The sequence below is a fragment of the Acomys minous genome (genome assembly GCF_964271855.1).
Source record: "Acomys minous genome assembly, chromosome: 12".
Taxonomy (NCBI): domain Eukaryota; kingdom Metazoa; phylum Chordata; class Mammalia; order Rodentia; family Muridae; genus Acomys; species Acomys minous.
The window spans coordinates 113,163,285-113,176,080 of record NC_140493.1 but is presented as its reverse complement, the minus strand read 5'-3'; the positions used below and the strand labels follow the sequence as shown (position 1 = coordinate 113,176,080).

The 12,796-nt window shown below is 49.4% G+C and overlaps 1 protein-coding gene across 1 annotated transcript in view; it reads right to left on the bottom strand.

Moving 5' to 3' along the window:
* TBCD (tubulin folding cofactor D) overlaps nucleotides 1–12,796 on the bottom strand; it is a 164,633-nt gene that overhangs the window by 50,777 nt on the left and 101,060 nt on the right. Inside the window, exons 15-17 of the mRNA XM_084750246.1 lie at nucleotides 11,815–11,872; nucleotides 7,196–7,225; nucleotides 3,195–3,280 (exon numbers count right to left, since the gene is read on the bottom strand). Of these exons, the coding sequence (XP_084606372.1) occupies nucleotides 3,195–3,280; nucleotides 7,196–7,225; nucleotides 11,815–11,872 (174 nt within the window). The remainder of the gene's footprint in view (nucleotides 1–3,194; nucleotides 3,281–7,195; nucleotides 7,226–11,814; nucleotides 11,873–12,796) is intronic.

The following is a 12,796-nucleotide window of genomic DNA, read 5'->3' as shown; positions in this document are numbered from 1 at the left end:
GGTTTTTTTGTTTGGTTTTTCGAAACAGGGTCTCTCTATGTAGCCTTGGCTGACCTGGACTCACTTTTTAGATCAGGCTGGCCTTGAACTCACAGCGATCCACCTGCCTCTGCCTCCTGAGTGCTGGGATTAAAGGCATGCGCTGCCACCACCACCCGGCTTCCTTTAGTGTTTTGTTTTTGTTTTTGTTTTTGTTTTTAATTCAAGCCAGGCAGTGGTGGTGCACATCTTTAATCCTAGGTAGACAGATCTCTGAGTTTTAGGCCAGCCTGGCCAGGAAAACCAGTACCACATAGAGAAACCCTTCCCCCCCCCACCTATCTCTCTCTCTCTCTCTCTCTCTCTCTCTCTCTCTCTCTCTCTCTCTCTCACAAACACACACACACACACACACACACACACACACACACACACACACACACACACACAGTGTGGCCTAAGTCCTCTACTTTAAGTCCCAGGATTTCATCTTCTACTTGTCACAGTTCCGTACAAAGCCGAATCTTCTGTTAGTCTTTGTGTAAGAGAATTAAGTTACGTATAGAACAAACTGGATCCGTTCGAGCAAGTTTGTAACCTGATTTACCCTGTCCACATAAAGACTGATAAATAAGTGTTTACAAGAGCCTTTTATTCGTCATATTAAAAAATTCAAAAATGCCTAACTGCTGATCAGCAGGCATGTGGCAAGCAAGCAGAGTAACCCTGGAGCAGCACAGACATCACAGCACAGGGCACCTCCAACAGGGAAGCACAGCACCCAGTGAAAGAACCCTCCAGTTCCTACCAGACACACAGCAGAGGGCCACAGGCTTAGTGTGTCCTTCACTGTGAACTCTACAGATTTGCACACATCACAACACATCAAAACACGTACGCTGAACACACTCAGTCTACCATATATGCCTTTAACCCTCAAAGGTGAGCACCATAACCTACAGTGTGGGTCAGCTGTGGTGTCTCAGCTAATGGCTTCCTAAGGGACCTTTTAGCACTTTAGATTCTGGTCCACAGAGCAAACCAACCAGGTTCAGAGAAATCTCCTCTACAGCAGCCTGGATCCTGTCTCAGCTGAGGACAGGTACAGGCCCCGCCCTCTCCCAGGACACCCATCAGGTACCTAGCCCTTCCTCACACCCTATTCATCCTTTGCCCTTCACAGCCTAGCACCCAATACCACCTGCTCCAGTGGACCAACTTCTAGACCAACACAGTCCTGAGCAGCACACTGCACTTGGGGACTGTTCCAGTTTGGGTTTCTATTGCTGTGACAAACACTGTGCCGAAAGCAACTTGGGGAGTAAAGGGCTTATTTGGCTTATACTTACACACTTACACAGCAGGCTTACACTTACACACTTACACAACAGTCCATCACTGAAGGAAGACAGGACAGAACCTTAGGGGCAGGAGCTGATGCAGAGGTCGTAGAGGGTGCTGCTTACTGGGTTGCTCCTCATGGCTTGCTCAGTCTCCTTTCTTATAGAACCCAGGACCGCCAGCATAGGTGTGGCACCACCCACAATAGGCTGGGCCCTCCCTCATCAGTCACTAATTAAGAAAATACCTTACAGGCTCGCCTACAGCCAGATTTGTATGGAGCATTTTCTTAATTGTAGTTCCCTCATCTCAGATGACTTTAGCTTTAGCCGGTGTCACATTGACATAAAACTATTTATTTAGCACAGGGATGCCAGGACTATGTTCATGCCTGACCTCCCTGCTTGCTGAGACCCCACACCTGGCTGCCAGTCACAGCCTTCCACAAACCTTGCACCTGCTACTATCCCAGTAAATCCTGCCTCTGGGCTCCAGGCTGAGAGACAAATACCAGCCAGGGAGAGGAGACCTTGGTCAGAGGCTCTGCGGTGCTACGATGTCACCAGCTCTCAGACTGTTCTCAAAGGCAGCAGCTGATGTGACTGGCACTTGGGGCTAGCCCACTGTCCTGAGACAGCAGCTGATGTGACTGACACTTGGGGCTAGCCCACTGTCCTGAGGCAGCAGCTGATGTGACTGACACTGGGGGCTAGCCCACTGTCCTGAGGCAGCAACTGATGTGACTGACACTGGGGGCTAGCCCACTGTCCTGAGGCAGCAGCACACGGGGTAGGTCATGTTCCACATGTATTTTTATAGAATGGACATAATAAAGTATGTGTAAGTTTTAGCCTGGTATGGAAACCTTAGCAACAAGTAAAATGTGCCAAAGCCACACTTAGCTACCAGTTATTTTTCCTAAGAAACTCCGAGAAAGGGCAGAGAACCTCACACACAACATTAGGTACCAATAATCGGAGGGCAGAACCCACAGGACACGGGGCCTGAAGTGCGGGCGGGGGGCTCGTGGCAGCAGGTGAGGGCAAGCCTGCTCACATCCTTCCTGGCAAGGAGGCTGTTCACCTTTTTGGGTTTTGTTTTGTTATTTTTAGTTGTTGTTATTTGCTTGTTGTTGTTTTTTTTTTTTAAGTCTGTCAAGATTGGTTATGGAGAAGTACAAATTCTGCACGGTCTGCACAGCAGAGCTGTCAGGAAATCTACCCTCAGGGTTTAAAGTGGTCAGGGACTTTAAAAACCGTACCTGGCATGTTCCTCCTAATCCAAGGTTCATGAAACCATGAAACATACCCTCTTCACATTGGCATTACAGTGTGAAACTACTCCTGGTACTTAAGACATGCAAGTAAAAATAATTTGATGTGATTTCTGGAAACAGTCGTTAAGGCAGTTGATTTTTATTCCTTGGCCAGATTTCTCAAATATGGTTCTTAATCATCTGATTAAACAGATAATCTGAACTTGGAAACACATTTTTATTGAAACACAAAAAGATACATAGTCACTTCAAATCCAAAATATCATTTTGAAAGGTCAATCCACTTGTGACACCTGGTGGGAAAGCTGTCACACAGAAGGACATGCCAGCTGTGCTTGTGGCTGTTCTCAGGGGCGGTGCCAAGGCAGAGCAGCACCAACCCGGGAGGACAGAACCAGGAGGGGACTAACGGCCAGAGGAGTTAGCACACAGAGGGACGCGCAGGTGCCGCCTTCCGTGCCGTGCACCGTGAGTGCTAAGTTGGTATTAGAGCAGTTTCCCGCTTCCTGGGTTATATGGTGACCACAGTATAATGAAAAAGGTGATTTTTAAAACCCAAGTCAAAGAGAACATTACAGTTACACACATTAAAACTTACCTTATGACCTGGAAACAGTTAGATATGTTGCCAACTGCAAAATAGTCTGCTGCAGTCAAAATATCAATGCCATGAGGGAAGGTACCCTGAAAAAGTGAAAGTGGAGAAAAAAGAAAAGGTGGGAAACGGCATCTGAAGCGACTGGTTACACGCACACAGCAGGGCAGCTGAAGCTGAGCCGCAAGGGCTCATGGGATGCCTAGCTGGTGTGTGTCGATATCTATCCTGACTGCCTGGCCAGACGCTGCACTTAGTACAAATCATCCTCAAACCCAACTGTTTCAACTTGAGAGGCTGCAGAAGTCCTTCCTTTAAAGAACCCTGGCTGAGGTGTCACTCTCGGGGCTCGGCCCCCCTTTCTGGTCTCAGCAGTGCTGAGGTGTCACTCTCGGGCCTTGCTCCCACTTTCTGGTCACAAAGACAACAGCACAGCCCTCCAGAGCCTGTGGAGCAGGAGGGCCAGTGGAGGGCAGGCAAGCCCCTGCCTGGCTTTGAAACCTGGACGAGGGCTACACCCCACAAGCTACCATGACGACGGATGAGGCTAATAGAAACAGCCATTCTCAGGGACAATAGCTAACCTCTGAGAGTATTTTTTTTTTAAAGCAGCCATTCAGTCCCCAAACTCAAAAACAAGAGGCAGGCCCTCCATCCTCACCTACTGAGGACACTCCTACTAGGGCTCCAGCCCTGAAATTGTCACATTATTGGTATTACCCAATACTACCACCTATGATAAATAAATAAATAAATAAATTACAATCTATATAAATAACTTTACAAATGTAAGTGTAGAAAGCTTATAGCTGTTGACCCAGAGGTGGCTCTATCCCAGTAGTACATGAGGGTCCCAACCTGTGCACAGAGCTGGTATAAGTCTGTCAAGCCACACCAGGAAAAGCGACAGGTACCCACCAGCAGCCTTGCCTCCACATCCCTAACCCTCACACAGGGAGGAATCTACTCAAACGCAGGGTACCTCCCCTCTGCACGGCCAGCTAGCACATCATACATCCTAGCATCTACTAGCACATACACCCTTCACCCTTCCCAGGCTAAGCCTGCATCCCCAGGGCCTCCTTCACCCTTCCCAAGCTAAGCCTGCATCCCCAGTGCCTCCTTCACCCTTCCCAAGCTAAGCCTGCATCCCCAGGGCCTCCTTCACCCTTCCCAGGCTAAGCCTGCATCCCCAGTGCCTCCTTCACCCTTCCCAAGCTAAGCCTGCATCCCCAGGGCCTCCTTCACCCTTCCCAAGCTAAGCCTGCATCCTCAGTGCCTCCTTCACCCTTCCCAGGCTAAGCCTGCATCCTCAGGGCCTCCTTCACCCTTCCCAAGCTAACCCTGCATCCCCAGGGCCTCCTTCACCCTTCCCAAGCTAAGCCTGCATCCTCAGTGCCTCCTTCACCCTTCCCAAGCTAACCCTGGTGCCTGATCAATAGTACCTCACACTCCACAAACACTACCCACTAACGAGCCCTCTTGAGACAGGAGAGAGGGGCCCCCAATCCTCTTCCTGTGAGAGTGATGGCCTGAGGTACCTGATGAACCAGAAAGTTATCCAGAGGTTGAGCTGGGGCAGCTCCTGGCTCTGCCTCAGTGCACATCTCTATGTGATGGACTGGGAGATGTAAACGAAGTGCACTTTTCTATCACAGCTAAAAGAGGACAGAGGAAGTTCAATGTTTAAAGAAACTGATAAAGATACCATCTGGCTAGATTCTCTCCAGATATGTGTGTTCTTAAAATCAACATATACTTTCAAATTATATTCCCCCTAGGAAAACGCTGGTCCGTTTAGAACTAGCGAATCATGTACCATGAGGCACGCTGCTCCAACCACTGAAACCACTCAGTGAGGCACAAGACCCTGCCTTGGGTGTGCCTGCTTGCTGGATGAAGAGTGGCTTTGATTCTTTATACAGAAGTAAAACATTTTGCTTTACTAAATGCCTTGGATTGTATAGTTGTCACGGAGACCCCACTCATTTGTAACAGTGAGAGAGGAGCCCACAGCCCAGCAACAGGACTACAGCAGCCTGAGTCACAAGAAGAGAACAGCGCACGACTGGGCAGGCAAGTGGGAGCCCAGGTGTGGCTGTGACAGGAAGAAGAATGGACAGGTCTAAACTGCTCAGCCCAACACCAGACTAAGCAACACACTAGGCCCCTGTCTGGCCACATGGCTGTCCTTCCTCCCTGGAAAGAGGCCTCAGCACCCTGTAGCCCAGCTTTCTTACTTGAATACAGGGTAGTCTGGGGTCTGGGCAGGACACTTGCACAGAGCTGTAACCTAGGAACCCTCCAAGCAGCCACAGAACTATGCAGCCCCACAGTGGACATGGCAGCTGCCCATGGCTAATAACCTGCAGACCCCTAGGCTTCAGGAAGGGCCGGAGCACACACACATTCACACACCCCTGTCATAAAACCCACTGAACTAGCTACTTGGGGGTCTTGGCCTGGAGGGGGCAGGCAGGCAGGATCTAAACAATTCTGGCGTCAACGCCTACGTCATAAGCAGACCAAGCCAAGCAGGAGAATCGCTCGGCAGCCTGTTACTTACTAGACTACTCCCAGCACCCTCTACTATAAACACATGGCTACTCACAAAATTCTGACCCACCATCACGCACCCAGGCCATCTATACATGTGTGTATTCTGCACATCATTATCGCGCCTGGCCACCCTACCTTCCTCACTTGTAGCATTAGCAAGCGCCCTGCCCACCCCCTATCAGGAAACCTGTGGTGGTTTGAGTAAGAATGGCACCTCGACTCATATGAGTGAGTGCTTGGTCCCTGGAAAGAGGCCATAGGGAGTGGCACCACTAGGAGGCGTGGCCTTATCGGAGGAAGTGCGTCACTAGGGGGTGTGGCTTTGGCCTTGTTGGAGGAAGTGCGTCACTAGTGGGTGGGCTTTGAGGTCTCAGAAGCTCAAGCCAGGTGTAGTGGCTCGTGGTCTCTTGCTGCTGCCTGCTGATCTGGATGCGGAAGGCTCAGCTACCTCCCCAGCACCATATCTTCCACCATGACAATAATGGACTGAACCTCTAAAACTGTAAGAGAGCCCCAATTAAATGTTTTATCTATAAGAGTTGCTGTGGTCATGGTGTCTCTTCACAGCAGTAAAACGCTAAGACAGACCCTTAGAGCAATCGTTCTTAGCTGGTTCCTCTCAGGGACTGTTCTTCCGTGACCCTGTCTGTCTTGGTGGCTCCCGCCGTGCCCAGACCCTAACCCAGTGGTTCTCAACTGTCCTAATGCTGCAGCCCTCAAACACAGTTCCTCAGGTTGTGATGACCAACATGAATTACATGAATTATTTTCATTGCTCCTTCATAATTGTAATTTTGCTCCTGTTATGAATCACAGTGTAAACATCTGTTTTCTGGTGGTCTTAGGTGAGCCCTGGGAAAGGGACATTTGATCCTCTCCAAAGGGTTGAGAGTCACTGCCCCTGCCCCCTCCAGCCTTCTGCCAGACTGACCACAGACCCCAGTGTGCCAGAGTCTTACACGTGAATAAACCAAACCACTTTCAAGGCCTGTGCTGGGTGTCAAGACACCCCAAGCAGAGCTATTAACTCCAGTGAACATCAAGGGCATCTCTGGGGTCAAGGGTTCTGGAAGGTGAGGCCAGAACTTATTCCAAAGAAGCCAGCCTCTAAATCACAAGCTAGGGGAGGGCTAAGGGACTCACTCACCTGCTAAAAGCCGCTTGGTGCCTGACACATACATGTACAGCCCACGGCGTGAGGCAAGATCCTAACCCGCATAAAACACTCATACATGGGTCTCCTGAAAGACATGGGAATCCGTGCTTCCCGGTCACCTTACGGCAGGTCTTGGATCAGAATTGCCACATTTATTAGCGTGCTCTGAGGCGAGGCTCTCTCATTACCCACACCCAGCACCACAGCAAGATATGAAACTAAAGCTGTCAAGATTCCCAACTAAGCCTACAGGAAGTTTCAGAAATAAAGATTTATAAAGTGGCCATACCTGTCTCCCCACGTTCTCCTGGAAGGCAGCCTAAGGAGCAAAGAGAACAAACACAGGAGGTAAATGAGGTTTGCTTCTGCTAAACATCAGAAGATAAATTCAAAACAAACACAGTACAGTGTAAATGACCCATGGCTTTACTTTTTAAATAAAAGTCCTCGTTGTTGGCTGACCAGAGCCCTGAGGGCGGCTTGTCACTGTTTCTATGTCCTAGTGTGCTTTAAAACCACAGTTCAAGAATTCCATTTGTAAGATTAGCTATAACCTGAAAGTGACCTTTCACTGGGAATACACTTTCACACTAACACCCCAATGAAGGTCCCAGGGTTCAACTCTGAGAACAAACCACATGGGTCAGTTAGTAGAAGCCAACTCCTAAACACTCATCTTTAGGAACTCTATGACCACAACTCGCCACTGTCCCCAAACTCTCAGGGCGGCCTCCTGTGAGCGCACCTGTCTCCAATTAGCTCTCAACTACCTGAGGCCTGCATGCTAGACACAGAGTCAGGGCAGGAAATGTCCCATCTGAACTTGAACAAAATTAAGTCCTTCTAGGTAAATCCTGTACAGATGTCTCTTATTTCTTCAGTGACAACTTTTCCATCTCCCTCACTGCCCTACCTAGGACTGTCTCAAGCAAGTGACAATGAATCCTCATGCCTGGTTTATTGCCCAGTAGAGTTTTGAATGTCCCCCAAAGCACTCACAGCTGAGTTCCAACCAGGACTAGAGACAGGTGTAGCTTCATACGGAGCAGGAGCGGAGCTACACACAACAGGCACCATCAAGCAAGCAGAGGGAAGGTAGTGGTGACAGGAGAAACACCCTCATCTAAGATGACACTGTGGCATGGTTCAGGAGGTTGAGAGTACTCACAGATGCACAGAAAGAGAACAAGTTTAACCCCAGAACCCCAGGAACTATGCATCAACCACACAGGACTGGTAAGCACCAGGATAAAACTATCTCCAGGACAGACCTTCATGATGGGGGGCCAAGGTACAAAGTGACTCACCCTCAAGTGGCTCTCAGAATTTTCTAAGATGGGGAATACAAGATGCTTTTTGCTGCTTACCACTTTGCAACTTTTGAAACACACCCTTGGCAGCTTACCTTTTTTTTTTTTTTTTTTGTATCTGAGAATGCTTTGCCTGCCTGTATGTATGTCCGGGATGTCAGAAAAGGATGTTTGCTCCCTTAGAGCTATTGCTATGGATGGTTGTGAGCTGCCATGTGGGTGCTGAGAATCAAACTGGGTCCTCTGGAAGAGCAGCCAATGTTCTTTAACCCTGAGCTCCAGCCCCTTCTGTTAATTCTTTTGTTTTCCAAGACAAGGGCTTCTCTGTGTAGCCCTGGCTAGCCTGGAACTTGTTCTGTAGACCAGGCTGGCCTCGAACTCAAGAGATCTGCCTGTCTCTGCCTCCTAAGTGCTGGGATTAAAGGCATGTGCCACCACGCCTGGCCCTTGCAAACACCAAAGAAAGATGATGTAAGGAAATACAATGTCAACTTAAATATAATGTAATACTTACAAGCAGAGACATCTTCAAACAAAGTAAAAAATTAATGTAAGATTTATGTTGAAAAAATCTTGAAAAATAAGAGGTCAGGGGTCACCCAACACAATGAAGGCCACAGACCACATGGACATCACTACAGAATATGCTACTAACACACACAGAAAACAGAAACATGCTGGGAGCAGGGTTAAGTGGTCTGTAGCCTTTACACTGAAAATGCTCACCAAAGAAACAGACAAACAAGCCTAAAACCTGTTATGGAGATGATGATGCTGGAGGGTGAAAACAGCCCATACACTATGGAGGGTGAGAGCAGCCATAGACGAGGGGTTTGCAAAACACACACTATAAAGGACCAACATCCAGACTCCATAAGGAACTCTCAAAACTCAACAGTGAAAACTAACCATCCAATTACACAACGACTAAGACCTGAAGAAACACAGCTCACACAGGAGGACACAGACAACATCCTAAACAGCCTCTAAAACCACCACCCACTTATCAGCGAGGCCAGGAAGAACCGTGCGCTCCCCACCACATCTCAGCAAAGATGGAGAACACATGGCAATACAGCCACCTGGAGGATAGTTAGCAGCGCCCTAGAAGGTGGGACCCAGAGACTGTGCTCTAGGCATGCACCCTAAGAAACAGAAACTAGGCTCCAGGGAAACCTGTATCAAAGTGCTCATGATAACCCTCTGCCAGCAGCACCAGGCTTAACAAACCAGGGCTCGGGTAGAGAGCAAAGCCACTCACAGCAGAAGGCGATGGCTTCCCAACACACTGAACACACTCAGTGAGAATTCCGGTCCCAACGACCGCGCTGCCTCAGCAATGTAAGCATTACAAAGTTGAAAAGCAGACTGAGAGTTGCTAGCAGTTAAAGAGAGAAGCAGCCATGGTTTAAAAGGATCATGCAGGGGCCTCTGTGGTGGTGACTACTGTTGCCTTCATTGTAGGGGATCCACAGATACGTGGGAGATGCAGCCACACAGAACTCACGTACAGGACCCATGTCCACAGGACTCACACAACTAAGAGTCCTGACTAAGACAACTGAATTGTCTCCGCCTAACATGTGATGTTACCCAGTAGAGAGAGTAAAGTATTGCATTCTTGTAATTCCTCAGGGGAATCTCAGTAAATAAAAGGCAAAGAAACAAAGAATGAATTACAATGAAACATCAAAGGAAATACTGGGTGATGGATTTGAAACTCGTGTGTGTGTGTGTGTGTGTGTGTGTGTGTGTGTGTGTGTGTGTGTGTGTGTGTGTGTGTCCTCATTTCCTCTCCATTCCTCATTACAAGCGTCCTGCAAAGCCACACCCACTGCCTGTCATCAGGAGAGGAACCTGCCTTTTCACAAACTCAGCACACCTAGCCTGCTGGATACTATCTAGAACCCTGGAGTAACTAATAACAATGTAACTCTAATTCTTTCCATCAGGCAAGCCCAGGGCTCCACTGGCAGCCCCTGTGCCAACCACCAGGCAGCCAGGGACCTCTATGAGGATCCAACACAATGACCCTGTTACCTTAGAAGCAGTGTGGCCACCAGAGAAGGGACCCAGGAAGAGGGGCTGGGACAACCAACAAATGAAAAGTAAGCCCACAGAACTAGCAACCTGTGGCACTCCACTGCTCACACCTCCTGGACTCCGGCATCTCACAACCTTCAAGAACAGATTCAGAAATTCTATTCTTGAGAACACTGACAAACTGAGTCCAACATAAAAGAAAGGACTTTGAACAAGTGGAAATTAGACCAACAATAATAGGTTGGCTCAAAGTCTGAAAATCAAGTATACAGTATACCACATGAACACAACAAAAGCCAAAGGCCACTTGATTACCTCAAAATTAAATATATATTCATGATTTTTAAGCATGAATAAAATCAAAGTAGCTATAGGAAAGAACTTTTCAGCTGCTAAACATGCAAGTCAAACAGTGCTCCCTTTTCCCAGCCCCATGCTTCTGTCTGACCTCAGGAGCCCCTCTCCATCCTACTCTGAGGCCTGGCTCCTCGTCACACAGAATGTACCCGTGACATGGCCAGCTCATCCACAGCTCACTACACCAGCAACCCTGGCCTTTTCCTCAGTCTCAAAGCAGTCACAGAAGTGCACCACTCACGTCTGTCTCCATGACCACCTGAGTCAAGGATGTGGAGCCCCTGTGCTCAAACCATGAGAACGCTCAACTCCACATACCTCACAGCCAACACCAAGGATCGTTGCTGCACCCCCCTCAGCTCCTTAGCACCCCAAATGTGTTCAGCTGCTGGCCTGCTGAAGCATCACCGCACCCCTGGATTCCTCATCTGAGGTCCTGAGTTATAGCCTCGCAGAGCTCTCATGGCCCTGGCCTCGATCACTCACTGATCACAGCAGTCAGGTGTGTGTGGAGTCAGCCGCGGCTGCAACATCCTCAGGCAGACAACCCTAGGAAATCGCCTGTCTCTGGCCCTTGCAATTCGTGAGACTCGGGTCTCATCGTGGGCTCAGATAAGGAAAGCTACGGGTAGACGAAGCAGGAGAGTCCAGCAAACACCCCTATTGGTACCCAGATCTACTTGAGCTGCTTCTATCCAAACCCACCCCAAAAGCCGGACCTCAGGGGGCCTGGGTTCTGAGCTTGCAACACAACACGCAGCTGCAAGGCCAAAGCCCTCGCAGGGAGACGCACCCCGGCGCAGCCAGGAAAGCCGAGCTAACCACAGCTTAGTAACAACAGCTCCTCCTGGGGCACAGAACCTCCTGTCCTTCCTGGAACAGCCGTGCTATGCCATGTGGTTAGAGTCACAGGGTAAATTCCTTCTCCTCCTCAGAGCTTGGGCTACCCTGAACTTGGTCTGGTTAATAAGCAGGAGCCCGTTCACCTGTGCTTGTTCAACCCTGAGCTCCCAAGAGGCCACAACAAATGCCCTACAAGAGCTACCATGGTGAGTGTTTCACTCAGGTCTCTCGTCTGATCTCCTTGGCTCCCATGGGGTACGGGTTTTCCAAGGAGACGGAGGCCCACATGCAGGACACGGGCGACAGTTACAACCCTACCTCCAGAAAAGGAAGGCACTGGGACAATGAAACTCACAGAGGCTGCTCTTCTGCAGTTCACATTTCGGTCAAATACAGCAGTGATGACCAGTGCACTGTAAAAACAAGGAAAATTATTAATTAAAATGAAATATGCAAGGCCTGGGAAAATAGCTCAGGCAGTAAACTGCGTCTTGCAAGCATGAGATCCCTCATAATAAGAATGCTGGTGAGGTGGTGTGTGCTTACACTGCCTGTGCTGGGGCTGCTGCCTTTAACCTGACAGCTGAATACCAGGCCAACAGGAGCTGCACCCAAAGCTGTTCCCTGGCCTCCAGTGCGTAATCAAGGGCACAGACCACGTGATGTCTTTGCACTGTTCACTCATGCGAGCCTCAGACAGCAGGAAGCTCAGGGTTCTAGAGGCTGCAAGAGATCTAAGTGAACTCTAAGACGTCAAGCATTACAGCCCCCGCCCACCTCAACACGCGTCCTTAGATGGTAACCCTGAGCCTCTAGTGCCCTCTGTCTGCTGGGATCACGTATACAAGAAACGCCAACGTGACTGGTGCCAGAGAACAAGATTTGGCAGTATGTAAATTGCCACGCCTGGGTGGCTGACACCAACACTCCCAGACCACACCTGCCTATGCCTCCAAACCACACTGAACAGCAAGGGCTCTCTGCACCCTGCAGGCAGCTTGCCCCTTGGAAGCACCGAAACATAGGTTTCAACATTTCCCACAGGCTTAACCCACTGTGAGGCATGATGGGGCATGCATGGGGTTGAGAGATATGGGACACTGTGAGGATCAGATGAGGTCAGCAGGATGGAGACCAACGCTGGATCCCTTGGAGAGTGACACTGCCGTTGCCTCAGGGCTCTGATGGCGAGAAGGCCACCGCCACCACTACATGCAGCCTCTGGACCCTGGACCCCAGACCACAAGTCAAAATAAGCCTTTTCTTTACAGAGCAGTGTCCTTCAAGTATTTGATATGGTAAAGAGAAACCTGCGAACAGGCAGTCAGCCAGTTACA